The sequence below is a fragment of the Pristis pectinata genome, chromosome 25 (genome assembly GCF_009764475.1).
Source record: "Pristis pectinata isolate sPriPec2 chromosome 25, sPriPec2.1.pri, whole genome shotgun sequence".
NCBI lineage: Eukaryota > Metazoa > Chordata > Chondrichthyes > Rhinopristiformes > Pristidae > Pristis > Pristis pectinata.
In genome coordinates this window covers 24,358,255-24,385,226 of record NC_067429.1, presented here as the reverse complement: position 1 = coordinate 24,385,226, position 26,972 = coordinate 24,358,255, and the positions used below count along the sequence as shown (strand labels likewise).

Sequence of the window (26,972 nt, the reverse complement as noted above, 5' to 3'; positions counted from 1 at the left end):
CAAGTGTTCATTGTGCATTAACGCTGAATTGGCACCCACTGATAAATCCTACTGATAAGGTTCCTTGGCAGCCTTAATGTAGCTCCAAATAGTTAGCACAGTACAAGATTGCACAGAGCATGCAAATAGTGCAACACCCTGTTCAAAGTGTCATCTTAACAATTCACAAGCTGATTTCAGGAGACTGTGTTACTGGCCAAAGATAACAGATTTACATAAATCTTTCGATCATAACTAGGTCACGTAGCAACAATGGCATTTTTTCAACACTTACTTTTACTTCATTTACAATTCATAAAGCACCCATGTCTGACCCCGAGAGTCAAGACTTTCAAAAGTACGTTGATATTCGGAGCTGTCCTCCAACTTTAAAACAAGCTCCAAATAAATAATTACTGTGGTCTACAATCCACTGACAGGTTCTTAACTGACCTAATCATTAAAGGTTCAACTTCCAAGTCAGAAAGTCTACAGTCCTATTTACATATAGTAATAGGGAATCACTGCTCATAAATCCACAGCTCTCTCTCTGCCATCATTCCCATCAGTATAGATCTGACCTTTTACCTTATGTTTGCGCACATACAGTATTAGACAGAGAAATGGGATGTGGACTTGCTAGAGACAACAATGGCAGTAGAAAAAATATGTAGTTACCAGCAAGATTGACAGAATTCATATGGATTATATTAAAATTAAGTCATTACCTTAATAGGGTTATAATGTGGACCAAATAGTGTAAGGGAACTGGAAGAATACATAAGCGAATCTACATGATGAGCAGCAGACAGAAAATGATAATGGGAGCTTTCAACCACATCTAAATAAGCTGGCAGACAGAAGAAATAAAAGGAGGAAAGGAAATAGACCTGTTAATCAATGTTTTCAGCGCTCCCAAAATAAACACTACATATGCTGGAAATCTAACAAAGTACTAGAAATGTTTAAATACAGAAAAAGCAAAAGACTTCAGATGCTGGAAATTCACAGCTGGTTAAGCAATGCCAGAGTCCAATGTTACTGCAACTCTTTCACTCCATTCAAACCTGCAGAACTTAAGTGGTTGCATCTTTTGAGTCTTTCCCAGTAGAATATAGAGATCACAACATGAAAGGTCATTGATCTGAAATGTTAACTCTCTACCTCTCCACAAATAATGCCTGACCTGCTGAGTATTAACAGCATTTTCTGTTGAATACAAGACTCCTTTTTCATGAGTATTTCCAGCATTTTGCTTTTATTTCAGATTTCAGTATCTGTAGTTTTTTGCCTCCAAATTCCATTTTCACAGTACATTCAAGGCAAGGAACAAAACAATGCAGGTTCTTAGAAGGGGTATTGTACCAGAATCATTAGGACAATAAAAGCAGGAGAACAGTAGTGGTATTGGTAAATTAGTTATGGTTCACGTAACGTAAGTAAGACAAAAGGTATAGGTTAGAAAACCTCAAATTATAAGGAAATGAGGGTGGAACTAATTTAGGAAAAAAAAGGAACAAAGACGGGAAAATAATTAAAAACACTTTAAAAGGATATTCAACAAATTTTAAGGGAACTTATTTTCTTAAATTATTTAAAAGCCAAAAGCAAGCAGGCTAATGAAACCAAGCAGAATCTGAAAGTAATCTCTTATAAAATTCTTAGATACGAATAAAAGAGAAGAGAACAAAGGGAACTGGTTTTAAAAAAAAATCAGAAATTCAAAGAAAAATTACTAAGTGCTGAAAGGTCATTGATCTGAAACATTAACTCTAAGTTTCTTTTCCTACAGTTGTTGGCTGACATGCTGAATATTTCCTGCTTATTCAGTTTTTATTACATGGCACTTCTTTCATGTTGCAGTGGATGTATTCCCCTGAAAGCAGCCTGCCCACTAGTTTCAATGTTCTAAATCACAATAAATTTCTTCCATTCTGCATGGGTCAAAAACCATTTTGTATAATTCATACATCCATCCTGCTATTTGCCCATTAACTTCTAAATGACTGATCACCAAATCACTATTCTCAAACCCAAAAAGGTTACAATATCCTCCTCTTCTGATTATTTTCTTTAAAGTTCAACAATTCTTTACTACTTCAGTTTATTTTCATTTAATTTCTCTGTTTCATTCTAATCCTACGTTTAACAATATTTCATCGTTTCCTTCTCTGTCATTCACACTATTTCTTTCCCTATACATTTTGTGACAAGGAGATGAGCCGTTTGACCAATGTTCACCAGATTCCATGTGTAGCATTAACATCCAAGGGATCATAGTTACAGCAGTTTGCAGCACAAATATAGTGTAATGTCAATGGTAAGAATAAAAGTTTAATAATGTCATTTGGCACAAAACACCCACTGTAGCAATTTCAGGCCCATTAACTCACTCTGTGTGCCATCTGAAGTGGAAATCCCTATTATTTACTGCACAATCGTAGTTACCCACAGCGCTATATCCAAGATATTACTTAAATATTTAGCCCAACATCACCAAGCTCATCTTTCAGAATGTATAATAAAGCTTGAATTGATTTCTGGGGTCAGAAAACCAATATTTCGCCTCTTTTGCAAACACCATGAATTTGTTCATTTAAGGTTTCCCGAAATCTGCTCTAAAGTAACCAGAACATGAGAGAGATGCAAGAGACCGCTGATGCTGTAATCTGGAGCAAAAAGCAAACTAATGGAGGAGACAAGAGTACTCTGCATTAGGTAAGAGTAGAGAGGGAAGGTAGCTGGTATAAGGAGGAGCAGCGGCAGGGGAGGGGTGTGATGGGCCAGTAACTGATAGGTGAAGATGGAGATAGCTAGTGGAAGGAGAGTGGTGGAGTTGGAGACAGAGGCAGGTGGGTGATACTTGGAAGCAGCAGATAAGGGGGAGAGAAAGGAGGGACATATGGAGCCGGGTGGGGATGTTGCACCTATCAAGTGTTACACCTCCTACTGTTGCAGGGGAAAGTGCCAGAGATCAGGATGAGTGGGGAGGGATGAGAAACCAGGGAGTCATGGAGGTAGTGATCCCTGCGAAAGGGATAGGAAGATGTGACGAGTGGTGGGATCCCGTTACAACTGCCAGAAATGAAGAAGAATGACGTGCTGAATGTGGAGGCTGGTAGGGTGAAAGGCGAGGACTAAGGGAACTCTAGTTCTGTTCTGTTTGGAGGGAGGTGGGGTGAGAACAGAAATCTGGGAAATGGAGGAAGTGTAAGAGAGGGCTGCATCAACCACAGTAGAAAGGTAGCACGTTTCCTGAAACAAAGATAACATTTCAGAAGTCTTGGAATCTAAGGCTTTATCTTGAGAGCAGATGTGTCGGTGACAGAAAATGGGAGAAAGGGATGGCATCCTTACAAGACACGGTGGGAAAAGGTGTAGTCAAGGTAGTTGTGGGAATCAGTGGGTTTATAGTAAATGTCAGTTTGTCTCCTGAGATAGAGACAGATCCAGAAAAGAGGGACAAGTGTCAGAAATGGCCCAAATGAATTTGAAAGCGAGGTGGAAGTTAGTAGAGAAGGTGATAAAATTGATGGGCTCGGCAGGAGTACAGGACTGTCCTACATAGGCAACAAAAGACATTCATAGCTGGGGCCCATGCGAGTGCTCGAGGATACTCCTTTGATTAAAGGAAGTGAGAGGAATAAAAAACGGAGTTGTTCAGGGTAAGAGCATGTGGAGGGGAATTGGTTGGATCAATGCAGGAAGAAGCAAAGGTTCTTTGAGACCTTCCTGATGGGGGAATGGAGATATATAAAGACTGTACATCCATAGTGAAGATGAGATGGTGGGGGCCAGGGAATCAGAAGTTGTCAAAACGCTGGAGGGCATGTGAAGTGGGAAGGGAGTAGAAAAGGGGAGACAGGATAGTGCCAAGGTATGAGGCAATAACTTCAGTGGGGCAAGACCAAGCAGCAACAGTGGGCTTACCAGGATAGTCCTGTTCATGGATCTTGGGTAAAGTGTAACAATCAGTATAAACAATCATAAAACAAGCAATTGGCTTTCACCCAGTTAATTTCTTTTCCTTTAATAAATATTAGAATATATCTACTGATGCAAATGACTGCCATTAATCAAGCAGTTACTTAAGTTTGAGAAGTGTTAATACCTTATTAGTTTGCACAGAAAAAAAGAATCATGTAAAGCTAATATGACAACTCATTTTTGAAAAGAAAACTTACAGTCGTTTGAGTAAGAGAATATGCAGCACCACCTAATGGTAAAATTAAAGTATACATAAGACTTTTGTTTAAAAAAGGCATTCTTCTATTAATCTCATACTCTACAAACTTCTTCTGCAAAGAACAGGAGAGCAAAGAGTACAAGAGCAGACCAGAAGGAAACTATACATTAAGGCAGAATTACAAAACAAATCTATAATTTCCCATCAAATCTTTTCACATACAGCACCTCATACTGAGCCTGAATTTCAAAACATTACAGGAGAATAATGATTTCAGCTTCCTTCTTTCCAGAGAAAAGCACATTTTGTAATCCAATTTGACTCAATCAACTGGGTTAATTTCCAATCAAAAATATTACTTAAACAATGGGATTAAATGGGTTGTAGCATCATGGACTTGAAAACAGCTAAGAGACAATAGTTAAGGGACAGGCACTGTAATGAACAGCAGGATTGCAAATGGAATCACATAGTGGTGCATTCAGTGATCAGTATTAAGGTCACTGGGCTTTCCACATACAAGTATCCCTCAATTGATGAATGTTCTATATATGCATTTTCCCTGTAATATAATGGACTTAAGGTACACATCCTTGACTTGCGTGATTTCTTTTGTAATGATGAGCCATATTTAATGTTAGCAATTGAAATTACAAAAAAATTAAAACGCAAAGCCAGTGGAGTAGGTTGAGGAGGTCAGGAGAAGGGACAAAGACCTGGGAAGAACAGGCTGGCTGCAGGAAGCCAGGAAGGGTGGATGGCAGGGCCCTGGGAAAAGACAGTAGAGAAATGTCTGGACTTTCTGTCAGGCAGGTCTGAGGATCAAAGCCAGGATTCCCATGTCACTTCAGGACCCATCAGCAAATCTGTGCTGGAGATCATTCTCCATTTCAGGGCCTCTTGAATCTGCTCCATAAGGTGGAATAATGACACAGCAGTTAGCACTGCTGTCTCACAACTCCAGTGACCTGGGTTCAATCCTGACTTTGGGTGCTGTGCGGAGGCTGCACATTCTCTCTGAGACCGTGTAGGTTTCACCAAGGTGCTCTGGTTTACTCCTACATGCAACAATGGTCTGATGGTTGGCATTGATGTGGTGGGCCAAAGGACTTGTTTCCTTGCTATATGATTACAATCAATCAATAAGATCATGGCTGATCTGGTCTTGGCCTCAACTTCATTTTTCTGTCTGTTCTTCACAACACTTGATTCTCCTTAAATCCAATCAGCCTTGAATACATTCAGTCTCCACAGGTCTCATGGATACAGAATATGCGTAATTCATGATCCTCGGTCTCAAAGAGATCCTCATCTCTTAGACACAAGTCCCTTTATCCTGAAATAACGCCCTCTAGTTCTAGATTTCCCAAGGGAAATGCTTTTCAGAAATCTTAATTACACTACCACTGCTAGCTTTACTTCATCCACCCTGTCAAAACTAAAGAACTCCAATGTGTAAATTACTATTTCACTTTCATAAAATAGTGTTGATTCCACTTAACTATTACAATTCTCCAAGCATCCTATTACCACCTCCATAACAGTGGATTCCTGCATTCTCCAAATGACAGATGTTAATTGATTCATGCTTTCTCTCTCCTTTCATAGGGTGCTAGATTTACAATTTGCTAGTCCACTGGGATATTTCCAGAATCTAGGAAATTTTGTAAGATTACAATCAATATGCCCCCCTACCTCTGCAACTACTCCTTTCAAGACAGGTCATCAGGTGCAGAGAATTTGTCAGTTTTTAGTTCCATTAATTTATCTAGTACTTTTTCCTCTGCTTGTTTTAAATTCTTCCCTTTTGCTTTTTCCTCTTGATTTTCTAAAATTAATGGAATGCTTTCAGTGTTAAATAAATGTTTGTTCAAAGCCTCTGCCATCTTTTCCTAACACACTGCATCACACTGGACCCAGTTGGCACCTCCTGTACAAACACCCATGCTGGTATCCGGGTCGCACTTTTTTTTTGCATTTGTGTGGCTCCTAATATCCTCCAGAGATTGCAGTCATGGTCCGTCCTTTAAGTGGTGTGGCACATGGGCAGTGACTTGTCTTCAGACAGTGAAAATTAAAATCTCTGCCCACAAGCTGCCCAGTTGACCACCTGACAACTCATACTGTCAAATGCCTTTTCCACCGTTTCTAAATCTAATATCAGTGACATTTAGGAACAGTTGAAAAGTAGTCCAAAAAAATTAAATGACAAATAATAAATTCTCTTAAAATCAGCAATATACAAACTATCTGAAAATATTAATAATAGAGCAAAAACAAACCATTTACCTTCACCTATTTTTTTTTTAGTGACGGTCACTGACCCCATTTAAATGCCAGATGACATGCAGCAGCTATAGTTGGTAGAAAGCTGAGGAGCCAGAGGTGAAGTGCATCTGACCCCTCTGCTCGGTGCGTGATAGAACACCTCTAGACCCAATGTTGAGTCCAAGGGCAAAGTGAGGTACCACAAACACCCACGTTTGACCTCCAACACTTTTCATATTTCTGCCCAGTGCCCAGACACAGCAATCTAGAAAGTACTATATTTCTTGCTGGTTTCTCTGATATCTGTTTTGTCCCTCTCTATTATTTGTTTTAGTTATCTTTTGATGGTTTCTGGAATTTTTCCAAGCTTCTGGTTATAACTGTTCTTGTGCAACACCATATGCCTTTCTCTTTGATTTCACTGTTAACTACTTTTGTTAGCCATTATGGAACATCCTTTTCCTTAAGACTATTCCTCAACTGGATACACCTTTCTGGGAATTATTTCCCAAAATGTCTCCCACTACTTAGTCATTATCTTACCTTTTCATCTTTTTTCCCAATCATCCAACTCTACCTTAGTAATTGACATTTTAAGAGACTAGTTTTAGATCCAAGTTTCTCCCAGTCAAACTGAATGTTTAATTCTATTGTGTTATGATCAATCTTCCCCCAGAAGACCACCTATTAAACCCTTCTCATGACATGTGACAAGATACAAAACAACCTCGCTCTGCATAAAACACCTTCCCCTCAAATCCCCTTTAAATCTTCCTCTCAACTTCAACCTGTGCCCTCTTTTTTTTGATAGCGTTACCATGAAAAAAAGATTCTGACTAACTAACCTATCTACGCTTCTTACAATTTCATGTACCTCTATGAGGTCACCTCTAAACCTCCTTCGCTCCTGGGAAAACAAGTGCAGCCTATGCAATCTCTCCCCATAACTAAAGTTCTACAATCCAGGCTACCTCTTGGTGAATCTCCTCTGCATCTGCAGCACAACCACATCCTTCCTCTAATGTGGCAATCAGAAATGCACACAATACTCCAAATGCAGTCTAGCCAATGTTTTGTAGATTTGCAACATAATATCCCCATTTTTATTATTCTATGCTACAACCTACAAAGACGAACATGCCATACACCTTCGTCACCATTCTATCTAATACTTGATCCCTTAGGTCCCCATGTTCTTCAACATTCGTTAGCGCCCTACCATTTACTACATGTTCTACCCCAACTTGACTTCCCAAAACGCATCATTCCTTTTTATATTCCTTAACATTACACTCCTGGAATAAAAATATGAAGTCATCTACTAACAATTAAATGTGTAATAACAGACAAGAATTTCCTCAAGCAAAGTGATCAAAGAAATAAAACCACTTTTAAAAAGAATCAGAGAAAGATGCATTTACATTTCAGTAGTTCGGAGAATTGTAAAAATTTAGGCCATCTGTCTCCCCTAACAGCTGAGGACCTGTCTAGTGAATGACAAATAAATCACAATTTCTTTTGGAGATGAAGTTATGGTTAATAATGTAATTTGTACCATTAAAAAGCTTACTTTTGATGAAATGGGTTTAATATTTTGCACTACTACAAAAAGAATCAATATTCACATCACAATTGCTGACACCACCCTCAAAGTACCTATTGTTTGTTCATGTACAAAAGAAATCAAGATTATCTTTGCTGCAGCTAGAGAATGGATTGGCAACTTTTAACATGCAATCTTATGGATTAAACAGGAAAAATGTTGGGCCTGCAACAAGAGATCATGAATATAGTGCAGCACAAAAAAAAGCTTACAAATCTTAGACAGCCGAAACAATGAGTGGCTAAGGAATGTGTTCATCGGCAATCAACTAGGTTGGGCATATTTTTAAAAAAAGCCTATCATCTAGACTTTTGGTGCAATGCAAACTATCGCAAAAAGTCGTCCTTGTAGAGAGTCAAATTCTCTCAATCTCTATTCACAACACCAGAGCAGATATTTACCTTGCATTATTGTAAAGTTTTCATAAGCTTTACTTTCCACCCAGACCATAAAACCTTAATCAAATCACTGACCTCTAGTGGTGTTCTCTAGTTTGTCTACCCTCCATATCTACCTGAACATTTAACCACAAATTTATCTTTGTAAGTTCAATTCCAAGCAATTTTTTCTGATGTTCTGTTCATTAACATCCTCTGGCATGGCCTGTGTTATTGAGCAGTCCTGAACCATTTAAAGGCAAGTAGTTCAGCAAAGTTAGTTCTCACTTCCAGATTTGGTTTTGCTGTTCCAGTGCACAAGATCCAAGTCGCCAGTTTACACAAACTTCAAATTGCCCTAGGCTCTATTGACAGCAAATTATCCTCCACTTAATTCTAAGTAGTTAACATTGAATCCTTAAAATGCATTACAAATCCCCTCATATGTTGTATTGTGCTTTTTTATTCTCATAAAGGAGTGTGGGTAGTTGCAGCTGATGAAAGTGATGCACACATGTCCATCACACTCTGGGTTTCAATATTATTTTACTCTTTCTTCTTTCCTGATGTCCGCAAACACATTAGGATACCATTTCACAAGCACTCTCTGGCAGTTTGCTCAAATGACTTACCTGGTGAGCCTCAACTCAGGAAATAATATGCTCAAATGACTTACCTGGTGAGCCTCAACTCAGGAAATAATAGGACATTACAGATATGAAATAAAATCACAGAATGATATAAGTAGAAGTTATTTTACTTAAAGTGCTTGCATTGGCTCTTTGAAAGGTCTATGTCCTTCGTCTTTCCACGTTTCCCTTCAGTACTTTTATATTTCCAATTGAAAGGTATTACCAGATTTGTTTCCACCAACTTTTCAGACAGTGTAGTTCCAATCACAACAATGCATTTTTGTATTCTTAGGTTCCATTAACAAAGCTACGAATTCCACAAGTGTTGTAACAATCTTTTAAATTCACCTTACTGGCTCCAAAAGCTGGTGTACATACACCATCGGGTCTCTGTTCTTGTACCCTCTTCAAAATTATATCATTTAGATCATCTCACCACACTTCATCCTTCCTACAAACCCAACATTTCTCATTAAATCATAGAATTGTTCAGTGTGGAAACAGGCCATTCATCCCAACTCTTTCACACCAACCAGTGGGCAACTTTCTGAAGTAATCCCATCACCCAGCACTTGATCCACAGTCCTCTCTGCCTTAGCGATTCAAATATTTATCTAGACACTAAAATTCTGTCAGACACCTGGCTTCAGCCACTCTCTCAGACAGTGCATTCTCGGTGCCACTCACTGGGTGAAGGTCCCCCTAATATCCCCTTTATGTCTCTTCCACCTTCCCCTAATCCTATGTCCCCCAGTTTTATCCATCTCTCAAATGGGGAAAAGTTTCCTGCAGTTTACCCTATCAATACCCCTCATAATTTTTTATACCTCAATAATGTCCTCTCTTAACATTCTCTGCTCCAGGAAGAATAGACCTAGATTCTACAATCTCTCCTCATTACTGAGCTGCTCCATCCCAGGCAACATCTGGGTGAATCTCTTCTGCATCCACTCTAGCCCTACCCTATAACTTGGTGATCAGAACTGCACACAGTACAGGCAACCACTGTGTTGCAGGGGGTGGAGGGGTTGCATTCCTAGAGAACAGTCCATATTGTGATTTTCCGTAACGCGAAACCACAACATTTGCACGTGCATCAAGAAATGCAAATTGAAAAAGTTGTTTATTTACTTTTTTCCCCCCACATAAATTCTGAGACAATTTTATTCTGTACCTCAAATTTTTGGATAGTAATCTGTGAATTTTATAAGGGTGAATTTTCATTACCTGAACAGCCGTAACACGAGGTTGCCTGTACTCCAGTTGAGGTCTGAGCATGAAAGGTGGAACATAACCTCTCAACTTCCGCACTGAATGCCCCAACCAATGTAGGTCAGTATCCCATATTCCTTCCTAACCACGTTATCTACCTTCACTGCCACTTTCAAGGATCTATGGACATACACCAAGGTCTTTGTTTCTCAATATTCCCTAAGACCTAAACATTCATGGTGCATGTCCTAGTCTCATTAGTGCTTCCCAAATGCATCACTTCACATTTGTCTGGATTAAAGTCCATTTGCCATTTCTCAGCTCATTTTACCAACTCTCTGCAGCCTAAGACTACCTGCCACACCATCAACAACTCCGCCAATCTTCATGTCATCCACAAAATTATTGATCTTGCCTCCCACATTCACATTTAAATCATTCACATATTTTACAAACAAGTGTCCCAGCATCGATCCTTGTGGGACACCTCCAGTCACAGGCGTCTAATCACAAAATGACCCTCTGCCTCCTATTGCCATCACCCTCTGTCTTCTATTGCCAAGCCAATTTTGGATTGAGTTTGGCAACTTGCACTGGATCTCATGGGCCCTAACTTTTGAACCTGTCTTCCAGATGACACGTTGTCTAAGGCTTTACTTAGGTCCATGTAAATCACATTTCCTGCTCTGCCCTCATTAATATACTTTGTTACCTCTACAAAGAATTCGATCAAATTGGTCAGATAGCATCTGCACTTGACAAAGCCATGTTGGCTGTCTCTAATTAGTCCCTGCCTTTCCAAGTCATCATTAATCCTGTCCTCCTACATACTGCGTCAAAATATTCTCCAGAACACATCTGAAAAATTCCACCCCCTCTGAGCCATTAACCCTAAGGTAACCCCAATTAATATCTGCCAAACTGAAATTCCAGAATACAATTTTTTAATTGCCTCTCTCTAATATCTAACTACATATCTGTTCCTCTATCGCCTGTTGACTGTTGGGCAGTCTGTAATACACCACCAGGAAATGACAACATCTTTTTGTTTCTAATCTCTATCCATGTGACCTTGTTTGAGAAGCCTTCTAGGATATCCTTCCTCAATACAAAATATCTCTGACTAACAGTGCAATACCTCCTCCACTTTTATTCCCCTCCCGTCTCACCCGAAAATTCTAAACCGTGATATTGAGTTGCCAGTCCTGTTCATCCTTCAACTATGTCTCAATGATGGGAACAATATTGTTAATTAAAGCTTTAAGTTCATCTACTAGTTTTACTCCTTGCATTGGTGTTCACCTACTCGCTTTTTCTGCAAAATGGACTTGCTATTTATCCTCTAGGTGATTGTTCCTCTCCATCTGAATAACTACTCTGAGCCGCTTTCCCTGTCAACTCAGGGAAACCTCTCTGCAGCACTAGCAAACCTCCCAGCAAAAATGTTGGTCCCGCTCTGGTTAAGGTGCAACCTGTTCCACTTGTACAGATCCCACCTTCCCCAGAAGATCCAGTGATCCAAGAACTTAAAGCCTACCCTCCTGCAACATCCCTTCAGCCACACATTCAGCTGACCTATTCTTTTATTTCTATAGTCACTAGCCTATCTGAGCCCCTTACAACAGAATCCCCTACCACTATCGCTTTCCCAGTCTTGCTCCCCCAACCACCACCCCCCCCCCCCCCCACTTCTGTACAGTAATGCCACCATAGTTCCATAAACTAGGCTGTTGCTGCAGTTCTCCCCAGGAGCCCATTCCGGCCTCCACTCCCCACCCCCAAACAGTATCCAACACGGTATACCTGTTAAATTTAACGTGCTGTGCATCTACTTTCATCAGCCTCTCTATGTCCCCCTGAATTATATTCCAGTGCTCATCAATATTTACTACATCTTCCAGTTTCATGTCATCTACAGACTTTGAAATTATTTCAATTCTGGGTCACTGTTACACGTCAAAACAAAATCAATGGCTTTGATAACTTGGGGAACACCACAGTAAATATCCCATCAATCTGAAAACAACCATTCAGCAGTGCACTGTTTTCTGTTCCTCAGCCAGTTTCCTATATGCACTGTCACTGGTTCTTTAATCCTGTGGTTTCTAATGCTGTTTACTAGCATGATCAATTGTAGCTGATAGCAATCAAGAACAGAATCCATGGTCTATTTTTCACTCCAAAATCCACAGGCATGGAAACCAATTAAAGCAATCCTAATACCAATACCTTCTAAATCCACAATTTGTAATAATTAGAACAATGGGCGTAGGCATGAAAGACTACTGCCACCTCCAGGCACCCATTCAAGTTGTACACCAATCCTACAGATAGATCATTGCCTTTCCTCTGCCAGCTCGTATACCTCACAGCAATTGTTCAAGACAACCAGGAATAGAATTAAATGATGGTCTTGCCAATAAAAGCCACAGTCCAACAATGAATTACAAATCGTACATCTGGATTATAAAACATTTTACCAAAATTTTCTAAATCAATTAACATTAATAGGCATTGATTTTAATGCCGTTCAACATTTTGAACTCCCTTTTTCTCCAATGGCTCAGTCCAGAAGTCAAAATGTGAAGTGCCATTTTCGATTTTATAATTGTTTGTCACAGGCTTAAAATTCTTTGAGTATTAACCTAATTCAATTGCATTAATGACATTAGCTAACTCCAGCTAGCTTGATACGTCTAATCTTGAAAAAATAGTGTTAATTTGTAGCATTTCCAGTTGTTAGTAAAATTAAAAATACATTCAGAAAATAAACACATATCAGAGTAATATTCATGGCAAGTTACAGTCATAATATTAGGAAACACTTGGAAAGGACATGAATTCACAGTCATGCAGTTTGAGACTTGCTGTATCCAACTGTTTTATATATTAAGATGTATGCTTCATTGTAGTAATTCATTTTAAATGAAGATTGATGGGAAAGCTACGGCATTCACACCTCAGAGCATCCATTGAGATCTAGTCATTACCTTATATTTTTGCCTGAGTTCTTCAGTATCCTGTTTCTCCACTTCCATAACACGGCGTCGTTCTGTTGCATCATCTGCATAATCAAGCTGAAATAAAGAAAAATGTTATCGCTAAAGGAATATACTTGAATAAAGTGGGTCACCAATATAAATATAGCAAAATAAATATCAACACTTGCTTTAACCCATTCCAAATATGGAAGACATTCCTTTGTGTCAAGTTCTCTTAATCATTTGTGGGATCTGGTTATCACTGACAAAGTTAGCATTGTGCATCCATTCTAATCTGATGTAGATAGCCAATAATGCTGTTAGGTAGCAAGTTCCAGTGACAATAATGAAATGGTGATGCATTTCCAAGTCAAAGCAGTGTACAACTTGAAAAGCTTGAGGATGGAGATTCCAAATGCCTACCAGTCTTAACCTTCTAGGTCAAGAGTCTGGGAGACATGTCCAAAGAATCCTTAGTAACTGCTAGTGTTTTCTGCTCTCAATGGCATAACCACCAAATAATTAGCAAACTATTCCTTATTCCAGTTTTCAGTTTTTGCAGGCATTTCCCATGGAGGGAAAAATGAGAACTCAATACCCAATTCTCAGAGCAAGATGGGTGGAGCAATCAAGGCAAGCAATAGTGAAAACCAGCTTTGGTTTTCACTATCACATGTTCCTTCAGAAACATTTCAGATAAATCTTGTTAAAAAAGTATTGAAATGGATAAAGACAAATTCAAAAAATGGTCTATTCCGGGACTTGAGGTTGGTATTGGTTTGGCAATCAACTGCCTAAACAAGTGAAAACAAGTCACTAGTTTCACAAGTTCCATCTCATCTCCATCTCATATATGCTAAAAATTAGATGTACAGATTATACCACAGATCTAATAACATAGATAATAGCAAACTGACTGCACAAAGCTGGGTTGCATGCAAATATTGCAAATTTTATCAGCTAAACTTCTATGTGATGCAGCAGTATAAGGATCCTAAGCTAATTCAATTATTAACATTGCTACAGTTGCATATAATAGGAATGGATGCCAAAATACAAGTCTTATTTCAGAAAGAAACATCAAAATAATTTTACAGAGGCACAGAAAATTGAAGGGAAACTCGTAAAATTTAGGAGATGCACTGCAAAGAAAAAATTTGGATTAAAAACATAAGTTTACAAGATCTTCAAGGTGCAGGAAAAAGGGCATCTATCAGGACGAAGGGAGCAAGGCATGGAATTTCAGAAAACAGGGGTAGAGTGACTAAAACAGCACTTCTATCTTTCCCCATTTTGTTTAAAACACTTCACTCAGCTTTTATTATTAGTAAAATTGGACTGTGTATTCTTAGCCATTCTAAAGGCTAAGAATGCAAATTTTTACCATTCTTAGCCAAATGATTAAACGTGTTGTTTAAGTGTCCTTTAAATTAGGAACAAACCCATATCCATTTTCTGACTTGTATTTTTCTTTAAAAATAATGACTTGGCTTTCTAAGTTGACATAAATTGCAATAAATCAAGTTAAATTTTAGTTTTATCATGGGTTCAAATGTGTAAGATGTCTTTATTAGTCACACGTACATCGAAACACAGTGAAATGCATCTTTCGCGTAGTGTTCTGGGGGCAGCCCGCTAGTGTCGCCACGCTTCCAGCACCAACATAGCATGTCCACAACTTCCTAACCTGTCTTTGGAACGTGGGAGGAAACCGGAGCACCCGAAGGAAACCCACGCAGACACACGGGGAGAACATACAAACTCCTTACAGACAGTGGCCAGAATTGAACCTGGGTTGCTGGCGCTGTAATAGTGTTACTCTTACTGCTACACTACCGTGCCTGCCCTACGCTACCATGTAACCAGCCCCATTGCCTCTCTGACTGCAAGGGCAAGGATACCTATTTGCCTGATCTCTTGCTTTATTCTGAAGTGTTCAATTTCTAGTCAAACCACTAGATGGAGTGGCATGCTATGATGATCTTAAAAAATCCTAATGACTAATTTGTGCCAACCAATGGATTGATATAAAACTGCTGCAACAGCAAATGTAATATTGAGGTAAAGTGATGTATTCTGCTGTATCAATTACATTTAATCCCTTGTATAACAAGTCTAACAACATATTAGTATTTTTCATTTCTCAGGAAATCAAATACTTCTAATTTCAGTACAGTCATTTCAAATTTTGGATAATAAGCAGAAATTATGACAAAACTAATCAGATTTTTGAAAGCCTGAACACAGCATTATTAATGTAATAAGCCAATAAATCATTCTGAAAACACAAGTATAAATTTTACAAAAGCAAACTCAATACTGTCAATTGCAAAAGTAACTTAGTATGATTGAAACTTAATGTTTCAAAATTTGTCTTTTTTTTTAAACTTATTTTTCAGAATCTGGGTGTCAGTGATCAGCTCAATATTTACTGCTTTTCCCTAGTTGTCCTTGAGAGGTGGATAAGCAACCTTCTTCAACCTCTGCTGTCCTTTTGATGAATGCATTCCCACACAGCTCTTGGGCAGGGATTTCAAGGATTTAGACTTGGCAACAATGAAGGACCTATACATTTCCAAATAGGATGGTGTGAGATGGAGGGGAATTTGGAGATGGGTGGTATGCCATGTACCTGCTGTCTTGTCCATGATCTTGGAAGTTCTGGGTTTGAGAGGTGCTGCCAGAGCAGCCTAGATGAATAACTGAACTACATTTGGTAGATAGTACACAATGCAAACACTGTGCACCAATGGTGGTGGGAATGAATGTTTAGGATGGTTGATGGGATGCCATTCAAGCTGCTTTATCTTGGATGGTGTCAAGCTTTTTTATAATTGCTAGAGCAGCATTCATCCAGATAAATTAAAATTATTCCGTTACGATTCAGACTTGTGCCGTGTACATGGCGGAAAGGTTCTGGGTGTCAGAAGGCGAGTAGAATAGTCAACCTGACTCTGTATTTGTTGTTTATGTAGCTGGTCTAGTTGAATTCATGCTCTGTGGTGGAGGACTTCTGAATATGATCCTTGCCTAGCTCTAAAGCACAAATGTTCCTTGTCACTTTTCAGTCCATATCTGAACATTGTCTAAGAATTGCCTCATAAATGATGAGACAAAGGCTAAAACTCTGCTTAGAAGGCAACCGAACAACTCTAAAACCAATCTGAACATTTGCTTAAACCTATTTTTGACCTAATCCCACTGGCCTAATTTGTGTACCCATCTCCTTTGTGATTTGTTAATCCTAACAAAAATCAATAAGGAACTGTAAATGTCAACATAGATGGCCTTACTGCTTTGATATTTTAGAATACATTTTTAAATGACAAAGTGAAGACTAATACTATTCTTGGTAAACAGCTTAATAGCTTATATCTGAATGGATATATTGCAAAGAAAATGTAATTGAGAACATAAAAATCTTCTTGTAATTTCAGCTAGTATCAACCCAAAGCTTCAGCATGATCTGGTGGTCAGGGGTACTTTGAAATATTATTGCCACCATCAGTGATTGAGGCAATAAAGCTCGAAACTTGAATCTTAGAGCTAACTAATGAAAGCTTGCATTTCATCTAGCATAAAGTCCCTTTAGTTGCATAGTCTGGATTATATGTAGCAAACAACTCAGATCCAAATCATAAATTTTTCAAAGGTTAATTATTTTCTTCTCGTACTCCTCCCTTTTGATCAAATGGCACATTTCCTCACTGCTTGATTAATAAGTATACACATTCGAGAGTTGAAGAAACTTCACATTAAGGTGGTCAGCAAAAATAAAACTGCAGGTGAAGGGCATCTGATAAAAACTGTAAATGTTAGAAACTCCAAGAACAATGTGCCTTTGTGATTTTCCATTGAAAGGAACATCGCAAAGGAGCCAGACTGAAATTTTAGTTTATACATTCTGTCCACAGATGCAAAATGACATGTTGAATGACTCCAGCAATCAGTTTTGTTTTTTTATTAAGACCAGCATTTTTTTTAGTGAAGGCTTGAAGGGCCTATTCCTTTCCTACTTCCTCAGGAGCTTTACAATTTATACCAACTTTGGAGACAATTTGTTGTAGGGTATACCAACAAACAGTTTAGAGTTAAATTTACTGTCACAATCAATTATGAAGTTTCAAAAAAACATTTATAGAAAGTTTGCTCTTATTCCAACTGCTGCAGTCTTACCTCCATTTCCATCCGACCCATACCCATGACATCATACTTGACGATAATAGGAATAGGATCTGTCCTTCCTAAAATAGGAAAACAATACAGTTGTAGCAAGTGTAGCCACATTCAGCTATAATTACGTGCTCAGAGGGACTGGTGGGTAAAGATCTTGCCTTGGAGTGCAGAGGCCAGAAAGCTACAGTGAACCAAACAGAAGCCATTCTCACAGCTTAGTTTTAACAACATTCATTGTACGTTTTCTAAAACAATGAAGATTAGATAATACACAGGTGAAAGTCTGCACACTAATCATCAATTACTTAAACAATAAGAATTTATTGCTCATATTATTTAGCATGCTTAGAATCAAAGCTGCAAATGTACTGTTGTGCAATTCTTATAAAATGTTAATGGAGGTATTTATACAGCCTGACTTCTTACAAACAAAAGGGCGAAAAAATTGAATTTATTTTTAAATTCTACAGATTTAGCTGACGTGTTGGCCAAGAATTTATTTAAATTATTTTATTCAACTAGAGAGATATTTGTTTCTAATTGACACCATTTCAAAACTTTCTTTTTATTTTGGAGATGGCAGTGGGGGTGAGGAGGCGGAAAGGAAAATGAAAAGATTAACAAATCTTTAAAAGTGAAATTGAATAAATGTATTACAAGGGTTGTTTTAAACAGAGATTGGGAAAAGGAGGCAACAATTCATCCATGACCATTTCCAATAAACTGAAAAGTATGTTTGCATATACAAAGACAAAAATGTTTACTAAGCCTCATTAAGTAGCTTGAAAACACATTTTGGTTGCGAGAACATAAATAAACGCTGTATTTAGCTTTCACCAATTCAACAAACAGCAGCTGCACTTTACTACTTTTTAATTTGGGTTTAAGAAGTAATTTACTCTTCCTGCATTAAGGTTTTAATAAACAAATATGCATTTAAGTGCAGTGCTTCCAACCTCAATCTTAACTACACAAAAATTAAAATTCAGATAACACATTTATAATTGTATATATAATTTATCAACTTTGCAATGCAGGCATTTACCCATTACTTTTGAGGTTTAGACCAAACATGCTGATGCAGGAGTCTAAGCTGTGAAAAGGACTTATGCAAAGAAAATTAAACTTTCAACTGTACTAATTGAACTATGTTTAAGAATCAGAAATTTTTAATCCACTCAACCAGCCAAACAAAGCAAATGGGACAGCCTAGCACTTTACTACCACATATCTAAATCAGAAGGACACAATCAGCAGCTGCCTGCTGAGTGTGATGGAACAAACTACTTACCTTTGATGTTCTATGAATTTGGTGAAACACAAATTAGTTTCTACACAGCAAAATGGTGAATTTTAATTAAAACTAGGATTTCCCAAAATAACCACCCACACTGATTTTTTTGGGAGCAAGCCAATTCACAAAATAGCATACTGATTAGCCACTGGGCTCAGACTTAATCTGTACAAGACAAATACTAAAAAGGGTGTTATAGAAGTCATTGACTTGTATAACTTATTTGGGTGCATTGCGAAGGTACTCAGATTAAGTTGCTGTACAGATTAAGAAAATTTAACAATTATTAGTAATACTAGTGTTTTTTTAATTTAAATGTTTATTTGCAGTAGCTTGTGCAAGTGCCCAGCAAATGGGTAAAATCAACTTTTGGACAATACTACACATTGATATTGAGTAGATTTGATTTTTTAAGTAGCACATATAACAAAGTCGCTTCGCACCATTTAATCCCTAATGGACAACAATTAACACTCAGGACAGATGCATTCAAATAATTTTACTAAGAAAAAAAGGTAATGAATATCAAGCAGCAGAATGAACGCTAAACAGAGAAGGAAAATAAGCCTTTCATATTGGTGCACTGATGACAAAGAGGGAAAGTAATTCAGTCTGAAATAAAATTACCACTGCTAAGTTTACCATCACCACAACATCTCCACGATCAAAATGCTGTAAAAAAGAAATACCACTTGTTAGGTGGGAACAGTGAAGAAAAAGGTGTTTAGCAAATGAGGACAGTATAAGATACTACTGAGAACAGGGACAGCTTCTGCTTTGCAGAGAGCAGGATTATGGTACATTTTGAGCAGTTATTTTTCTGCCACATGGTTCATTTTTTGGCAATATTTAGGGAAGTAATGGGGCTTCTTTTCATCTAGGTACACTTTCATTCCATGTTGGCTTTTTGAATGATTCTAGGCACAAAATATAATCTTAAACCTGCACTCTATAAATCTACAGACAGAAATGTGTCACTATACTCTTCTTCAACAACTAGTTCAGAAAAGTTCCAAATATTTTGATGGAACAATATCAAATACAATTGCGATCACTGAAACATGACTCTCGGACCTTAGAATCCTGGTGGTCTGACCAGGTCTGAGTGCTGCACATCTGAACTTTAGATTGTTTCTCACTTAAGAAACTCATGGATTTTGTTTTTGATATTACCCCAGTAACACTCTTTCTTGAAGAAAATTTGTACCAATGATCTAACAACTTGTATTTACATAACAATATTACTATTACAAAATGTTTCAAAATGCTTCTTGGGAATGCTTTCAAACAAAATTTGACATTGTGCCACATAAGGAGATTAAAGCTGATGGAAGAGGTTAAGTTTTATGCTGCATATTGGAGGAAAGGGTAGAAAGTTTAGGGATAGAATTCTAGAGTTTGGGGTCTTCAGAAGCAAAGACACAACTGGCAATGGTGCAATGATTAAAACAGGATGTGTATAAGACTCTGGGATTGGAGGAGGTTATGGAGATGAGATCAGCACAGCCACAGAACAACTTGAAAATGAGGATGAGAATTTTAAAATTTAAGTGCTGGTCATCTGGAGCCAATTTAGGTCATGATAGCAGAAAGAGACTTGGTGCAAGTTAGAGTATGAGCAGCAGAGTTCTGAATGAGCTTTATTTTGTACAAAATGGGAGGTTAGCTTGAAGCTCATTACCTGACTATTTCAATGTGCTTCAAGCGAAAAGTTGAAGGTTTCAGTGGCCACTGAGGAGTCAGATGAGGCCAAGCAGGCAATTTTAATGATAATATGGCTATGTGACGGACAATTCATCTAAGGATTCAATGTCATAGTAAAAGCTGCTACTAATTTTGTACAGCAAATGTTCAGAGAATCATTCCAAGGTTGCATCTTTGTTTTCTAATTAAAATTAAATAAGAATGAGTTTAATACACTGGCCTTTAGGGTACAAATATCCCAGCAATTTGTGGCGAGGAAGATAAATCTTGTAATTTACAAATCACAAGTTGCAGAAAAAAATGCACCGCTCCTCTGTTAAACTTGCAGAAACAGAGCAAACAACCAACCTTTCCTATCAAAAATTAACAAAATAAAACTTGGAAAATTAGGGATGGTACATAATCCTTTAAGGATTTCTTTTCTATAAATCTACCCCATTTCTTTCTGGATTTATTTCAATACTTGGCAGTACAGTGGCACAGCTACAACTGCCAGCTCACAATCTTCAACTCCAGTGCTGCCCGTGTGGAGTTTGTACATTGCTGTGACATCCTGGGTTTTCCCCAGTACTCTGGCTTTCTCCCCACATCCTGGGTTGGTAGTTAATTGAGCAATGTAAATTTCCCCCAGTGTATAGGCAAGTGGTAGAATCTGGGGGTAGTTGTTAGGAATGTTGGAATAAAATGGAATTAGTGTAAATGGATCTTGATGGTTAGCACGGACACAGTGGGCCAAAGGGCTTATTCCTGTGATGTTGTACTTTATGACTACGATAATTACTGCTGCAAGTTGCTGGACTATAGCTAGTGCTGTCATTTACCAAGTTCCCAGACTTCCCCTTGATTTTGCAGTTCCATCAATCTGTACAACTTTATTTCTGAGTTGAGGGGTGACTAAAATAAGCTACAAACATTTGAATATCCAGCCAATTCTACACCTATAACCTGCATTTTGCAATAATGATGGCTGAACTATCCTTTTCACTATTATTCCACAAAACTGATATCAACTTCAGGATTTACCTGTGTGCAGTCTAATGTTTATATCCTAATATTGCTCCAGTGATTTAGCATTCCTCTATAGGCCATTTTGTTGACAGCCTTAAACCAAGTAGTCTCTAGAACTTAAAATAGTTAGAATTTAAGATATTTCAACTTCTGGTGACACACTGGATAGAGCTAGTAAAGCTGCTGCTTTGTAACTCTAGCAGCCCAGGTTCAATTCTGACCTCCAGGGCAATTTGTGCAGAGTTTACACATTTATTGCTACATTTACTGCTACTGGGTACTAGTAACCCTACTGAATTGTCTAACAGTAACTCTGTAGTTCTCCCCAAGTAACATTGGTTTCCTCCCACATCCCTAAGATGTGCAACTTGGTAGATTAATTGGCCACTATAAATTGCACCTGGGGAGAATCTGTGCAGTGGAAGGGAGTTAATAGGTTACAGGGAAAAATAGTGTTGAATGGGATTGCTCTGAGTCAACGTGAATTCACTGGGCTGAAATGACCTCCATGTTGATGAGAAATGTAGTAAAATAGCAAGCAAAGCTTAAATTTTGTATCATGAGGCTCCAGGGAGATTTTAATAGCTTCCTGAACTATAGTTATTGCTCAGCATCTTCCTAGCACGAAGATATACAATTATCCTATCAGGTGGTTTATATTTGATGTAGATCCTAATACTTAGTTAGAACTCAACATGTTATGTTTAAAAATAATTATAAATTATTTTTTTGTTTGCAGTGCAATAATTCTTTAATACAACTAATATTAGTGCTACTGGACACTAGTAACCCTACTGAATTGTCTGACAGTGGCAGGCATCAATACAGTTCACACTAAACCAACTGGTAGATCAGTGAAATCCTTTCTTCAAGGTTAATACTAGCGTCACTGCTGCTGCTGATTCCAAATTCTGAGTCATTGTTTTACAGAAATGGCACAGCTAAATCCATGTATTGCACTGTATACACCTCTCCTGTTAAGCTGAAATTACATCAATGAAAATACAAAATTTTGCAATTCTTCAATTTTGCTATTCTTCACTTTAAGTTGTTAGCATTTTTGTCGTTTGTGGTACGGAGGAGGGGAGCAGCAAAATTAAAAAAGGAAGTTTCTTAGTGACAACTTTATTGGTTCAATCGCTATAATGCATAAAATACGGACAAAAAATAAAAGCGCAAATCTGGCTAAACAAAGCAAATAAGGCATTAAGTGAAAAATTGTCATTACATCAATGTTGGTTACAGAACCAACCATAAGCCAATGTTTATGATTACAGTTTCAATGTTCATGATGTTAATATATTAATTGTGCTCCAGAGCTACAGAGAACTGTGGGAACACCGTGTTTAATGCCTTTTTTTTAAGAATACTCAAAATATTATTTACATTAAATATTATTGATGTTAGCATACACCCAAGCCAAATACAACTGCACACATTAATTTATCAGATGAAGGATCTCAACCCGAAATGTCGGTTGTCCATTTCCCTCCACAGATGCTGCCTGACCCGAGTTCCTCCAGCAGCTCGTTTTTTGCAATTTATCAGATTAACTGCATACTGAAATGGTTTTGCATTGTTCAAACCATTACTTAAAGAAAGCAAACTTATCAGTGATTTACTACTCCTTCTGCATAATGAGAGGATTGAACTCAAGCAAATTACACAAACATCAAATGACAAAGATTACAGCCCAAACCTCTAGAAGCATTGGAATAACATAATTGTTGGCTCCTTGGAAGAGTTGGCAGCACCTCCATGAACGTAGGTGGCAGAATCACACTGGTATTATCCTTACAGAAGCTTGGATTTCAATTAATTGTTTGCATTATCTTAGTCTGAGTAGCCTCATTAAGATGGTTGATATTTTACAATGCAGATGCATGAACAGCAAATTAGTATGTCAGACTTGCATCATACATTTTAACAGCCAAATCATATAGGTTGTACAAATGCATTTAAAATTTTAGTTTGCTAGCATTACAATAAAGACCCAGAAATTTATGAAACAGCACAAGCAATTACAAAAATGTAGTCCTAAGTAAGGATCCTAAATGCAGTTAAAGAATTAAATATTCACAAGATAGAAAAATAAGCAACATCAACACATTTCTGACAGGAAGGAAAGGCAATAGTCATTTAGTATCGAGAGGCATTAATTATAAAAAAGTAAATGATTATTCATTGCAAATGCACATCATTAAATTACTATTTGCATTTTTGCTAGCAGACATTCAGGAATAAAACGTGTTAAAAATAATTTTGAATGGATGGTCGATGGAATCATGTGATAGAACCAAGCACATAACTATACTATGACATTTTAAATAATTTTGTATTTCTGAAATAATCACTTGGACGGACAGAAAATGAAAGTCTAATTTTGATGGGGATAGTTAAGATCATAATTTTGATGGGGATAGTTAAGATGGGCAAAACATTTGATTTGTAGTTCAATGCTTCTTTCTTTGCGCCCCCCTCCCCCCCACAGTCCAAACCAAAAATATCTGAATAATTATCATGCTGCATTTATGCAAGTTGCTTATGTTATTTATTGCAATTCAAGAAAACTTCAAATCTTTCACTTTACTAAGTGCTTTTTAAAAAAACATTTAAATTTTTCACCCTTTATTAATTGCACAGAAAAGTATTTTTAACACTGTGGAATGATTATCCACTCACAACTCGAGTTAATTATCATTTTGTGTGTGCAAAAAGCAGGAATTCTTAATGTCTGGCAATAAATTATAAAGGAGTCAATGCATATGAGGAAAAATGTCTGATTCAGGTAATGGTAATTAATGTTATTAGTGAAGGTTACTATACATAACTTCAGTTAAACATGTCTAGCGGTTTGCCTGGAGTTGATGCTGCACACATGCTACTTCTGAACTTTTACTGTTAGTGTAAGAATTACTGTCACATTTGCTCAGCAACCCTGCCACATTAACCTGAAATTTTGTACGAGTCTTCAGTTTTAAATTGCAAATTCAATTTTGTGCATCAAATCACATGGTAGATAGCACTCAAGACAGTGAAGTTATCATTCCCATCAAAGACAAAATATGCAACGTTTTATTCTTGTATTGTAAATTCCATTTAATGAAAAGCAAATCAGACAATGTGAAAACACATTGTGTACCTGTTAACTTTCTGCAGGAATTGCCAAACTACTCTCACAAAAGTTGCACTTAACCACTTTAGAAAGGCATTTTATTACATCTTGCATTGTCTTGCTTCACACAAATCAAAAGTGCCTTTAGATTTCATGGTCAGTGTGTCAGTACGGCTACATTCTCCAATAACAATCAAACTTGAAGTGCTGCAAGGCTACTGATTTTTCCTTTCAAACAGAACTACCACCATTCTCTCTGTAAGAGTCAGATTAAAAGCAGCACAGGGACTCAAACGTACAACGAGCCCAGTTGATATTTTAGGTAGAGAATTCTGTGATACTTTTCAGCAAAGTTTTTTTTTAAAATACTGCGTTAGGCTAGGAAGCAGCCAATGCATTACCAACATAAATATTTTGTTTAAGAAATTGGAACACATGCATTGAAATTTCACTGACCATCAAAAGCATATTAAGTATATACTTTTTGTGTATGCATTTTCTCATTAAAGTATTATAATGCTGCCCACAAAAATGATATACATTTTAGAAATATATCTAGTTCAGCAGGTGGGTTTTGGGGCAAGGGAAGTGGGGAATGGAAAAACACATGATTAATACAATTACTTTGTTCTCTTAATGTTTGGCCAATACTCAAGAGTGAAAGAGTCCTTAGCGGAACAGAAGATAAACAGGTGCACTTGAGATATATTTGGCAGCAATTTAACACTGCAATCACTTTGGTAAATTTTTGTGTAATTTTTCGTCATGCTTGAAAGTTACAAGGAAAAAATAAGCATTATAGCTCTTATGCGCCTAAACAGTTCTTCTATTACATGGCAGGATATTATAAGTTCTTATGCCTCCTCAATTTTTTTTTAAGTGAGTAGCACAGACCACTAGAATACATAGATGCTTATTAATGAATCGAGCAACAGCAATATGTGAGTATTTATCTTAGACTACAAAAGGCACATGCTTCAAGACACATTAGTTTTGAACAGTGAGCCATTATAATAAAATGCTATGCATATGAAAATGCTCCAGACACGCCCTAGACACAGGAAGAAAAATGTATAAATATAATTGATTAACATCAATACATGAACATGAATCATAAATTACTATGATTTTTTTTAATATACAAAGCATTTTTGCCTTGAATTTAATCTAGAATAGATGAAAACATGACCCACATCATAAAACATTTGGGCAATAAATAATACAGTAGAACAACTTCAGCTGCAAACTCCTTATTGATGCTAATTCTCTCAATGTGATTGTGTTAATATTATAGGATTTTAAACTGATGTGGCATAAGTGCCACCAGGTGAAATCAACAAGCTCAACTAAAAATTGTCTAGTACTTTCGACTCCCAACAGCTAAGCTGGAAAATGCAAAATAATACTGAGCTTCTTAATGGTTTTGTCCTTACTCTGAGCTAATCTAGCTGGCCTGAGTGAGGATCTATACCCAGTATTGGTGGGAATTCCAAGAAAAAAAATCCAATGACTCCTACACATTGGAATCATGTTGAGTGAAGAGAGCAATGAAGCCTCATCAATAGTTTGCTAACATAATAGCATGCCTAATAGTTACATTACCAATGGTTTAAAAGAGGTATTAGGAAGTGGGGGACTAGAATTTGTGCTCCTCGTCCAGAAGGAAAGAAATAGGAAAAATTAGGATTTACAAACCTTGTATATTGTCTACTAGTTCTGGAAAATCTCTCTGCTAACCTTCTATATTTGAGCAATAATTCAGAATTATTACTAGCTACAGGACTGCACTCTGTAATAATTAGGATCACAAGGGAGTATAAACGCAATTTTCATGAACGTCCAGGAAAGGGTGAAAGAAAATACTGGTTTTGTATAGAAAGCAGAACTGCTATCCACCTGTAACTCGTAACAGAAAATTCACTGGAAATCAAACTCTTGCCTAGCCCTTGATGAGAGAGCCCTCATTGTGTAGAATTTAATCAATTTTTACAATAATACTTTCTGCTGAAGAGTTAAAATGGAGTCTATTATTTATATTGGATGGATCATTTATCATCCAGAGAATTTAGTTCAACAGTAGGATGAGGAGAATGTATCATCCTGAATGCAGTTCCAATTAATGCAAAGTGGCATGCCTAATAAATGACAAGGAGAGGGGGGAAAAAATGAGCATCTTTTTAAATAAACCAAACCAAAACCCACATTATAACAATGTGCTGTATTTGTGCACATTACATTAGGAAGATTTTTGCCTTCAAGGAACACAAAACAAACACAAAAGGTCAAAATACGCCCTTCCACTGGAAACTTTGCATTTGAGGATGAAATTATATTTATAAAAATACTTTCTTGATAAACTATGGGCATTGAGGGTGAAATTGTTCTGCTCTAATTAAACCACGAAACAATTTAAGGAGGCTTCTAGCATTTCCATTAA

General features: G+C 37.4%; 1 protein-coding gene across 6 annotated transcripts in view; it reads right to left on the bottom strand.

Annotated features, from left to right (window-relative positions):
- gpatch8 (G patch domain containing 8) overlaps positions 1–26,972 on the bottom strand; it is a 92,867-nt gene that overhangs the window by 44,627 nt on the left and 21,268 nt on the right. For 4 of the 6 annotated variants that reach the window (XM_052038484.1, XM_052038481.1, XM_052038483.1 and 1 more), the window contains 2 exons: positions 17,415–17,482; positions 13,248–13,334 (listed from right to left, as the gene is read on the bottom strand). In XM_052038484.1, coding sequence (XP_051894444.1) covers positions 13,248–13,334; positions 17,415–17,441 — 114 coding nt within the window. In that variant the 5' untranslated portion in view covers positions 17,442–17,482. Of the gene's footprint in view, positions 1–13,247; positions 13,335–17,414; positions 17,483–19,335; positions 19,381–26,972 lie in introns of all 6 variants that reach the window. The other 2 variants (XM_052038485.1, XM_052038486.1) reach the window with 1 other exon arrangement.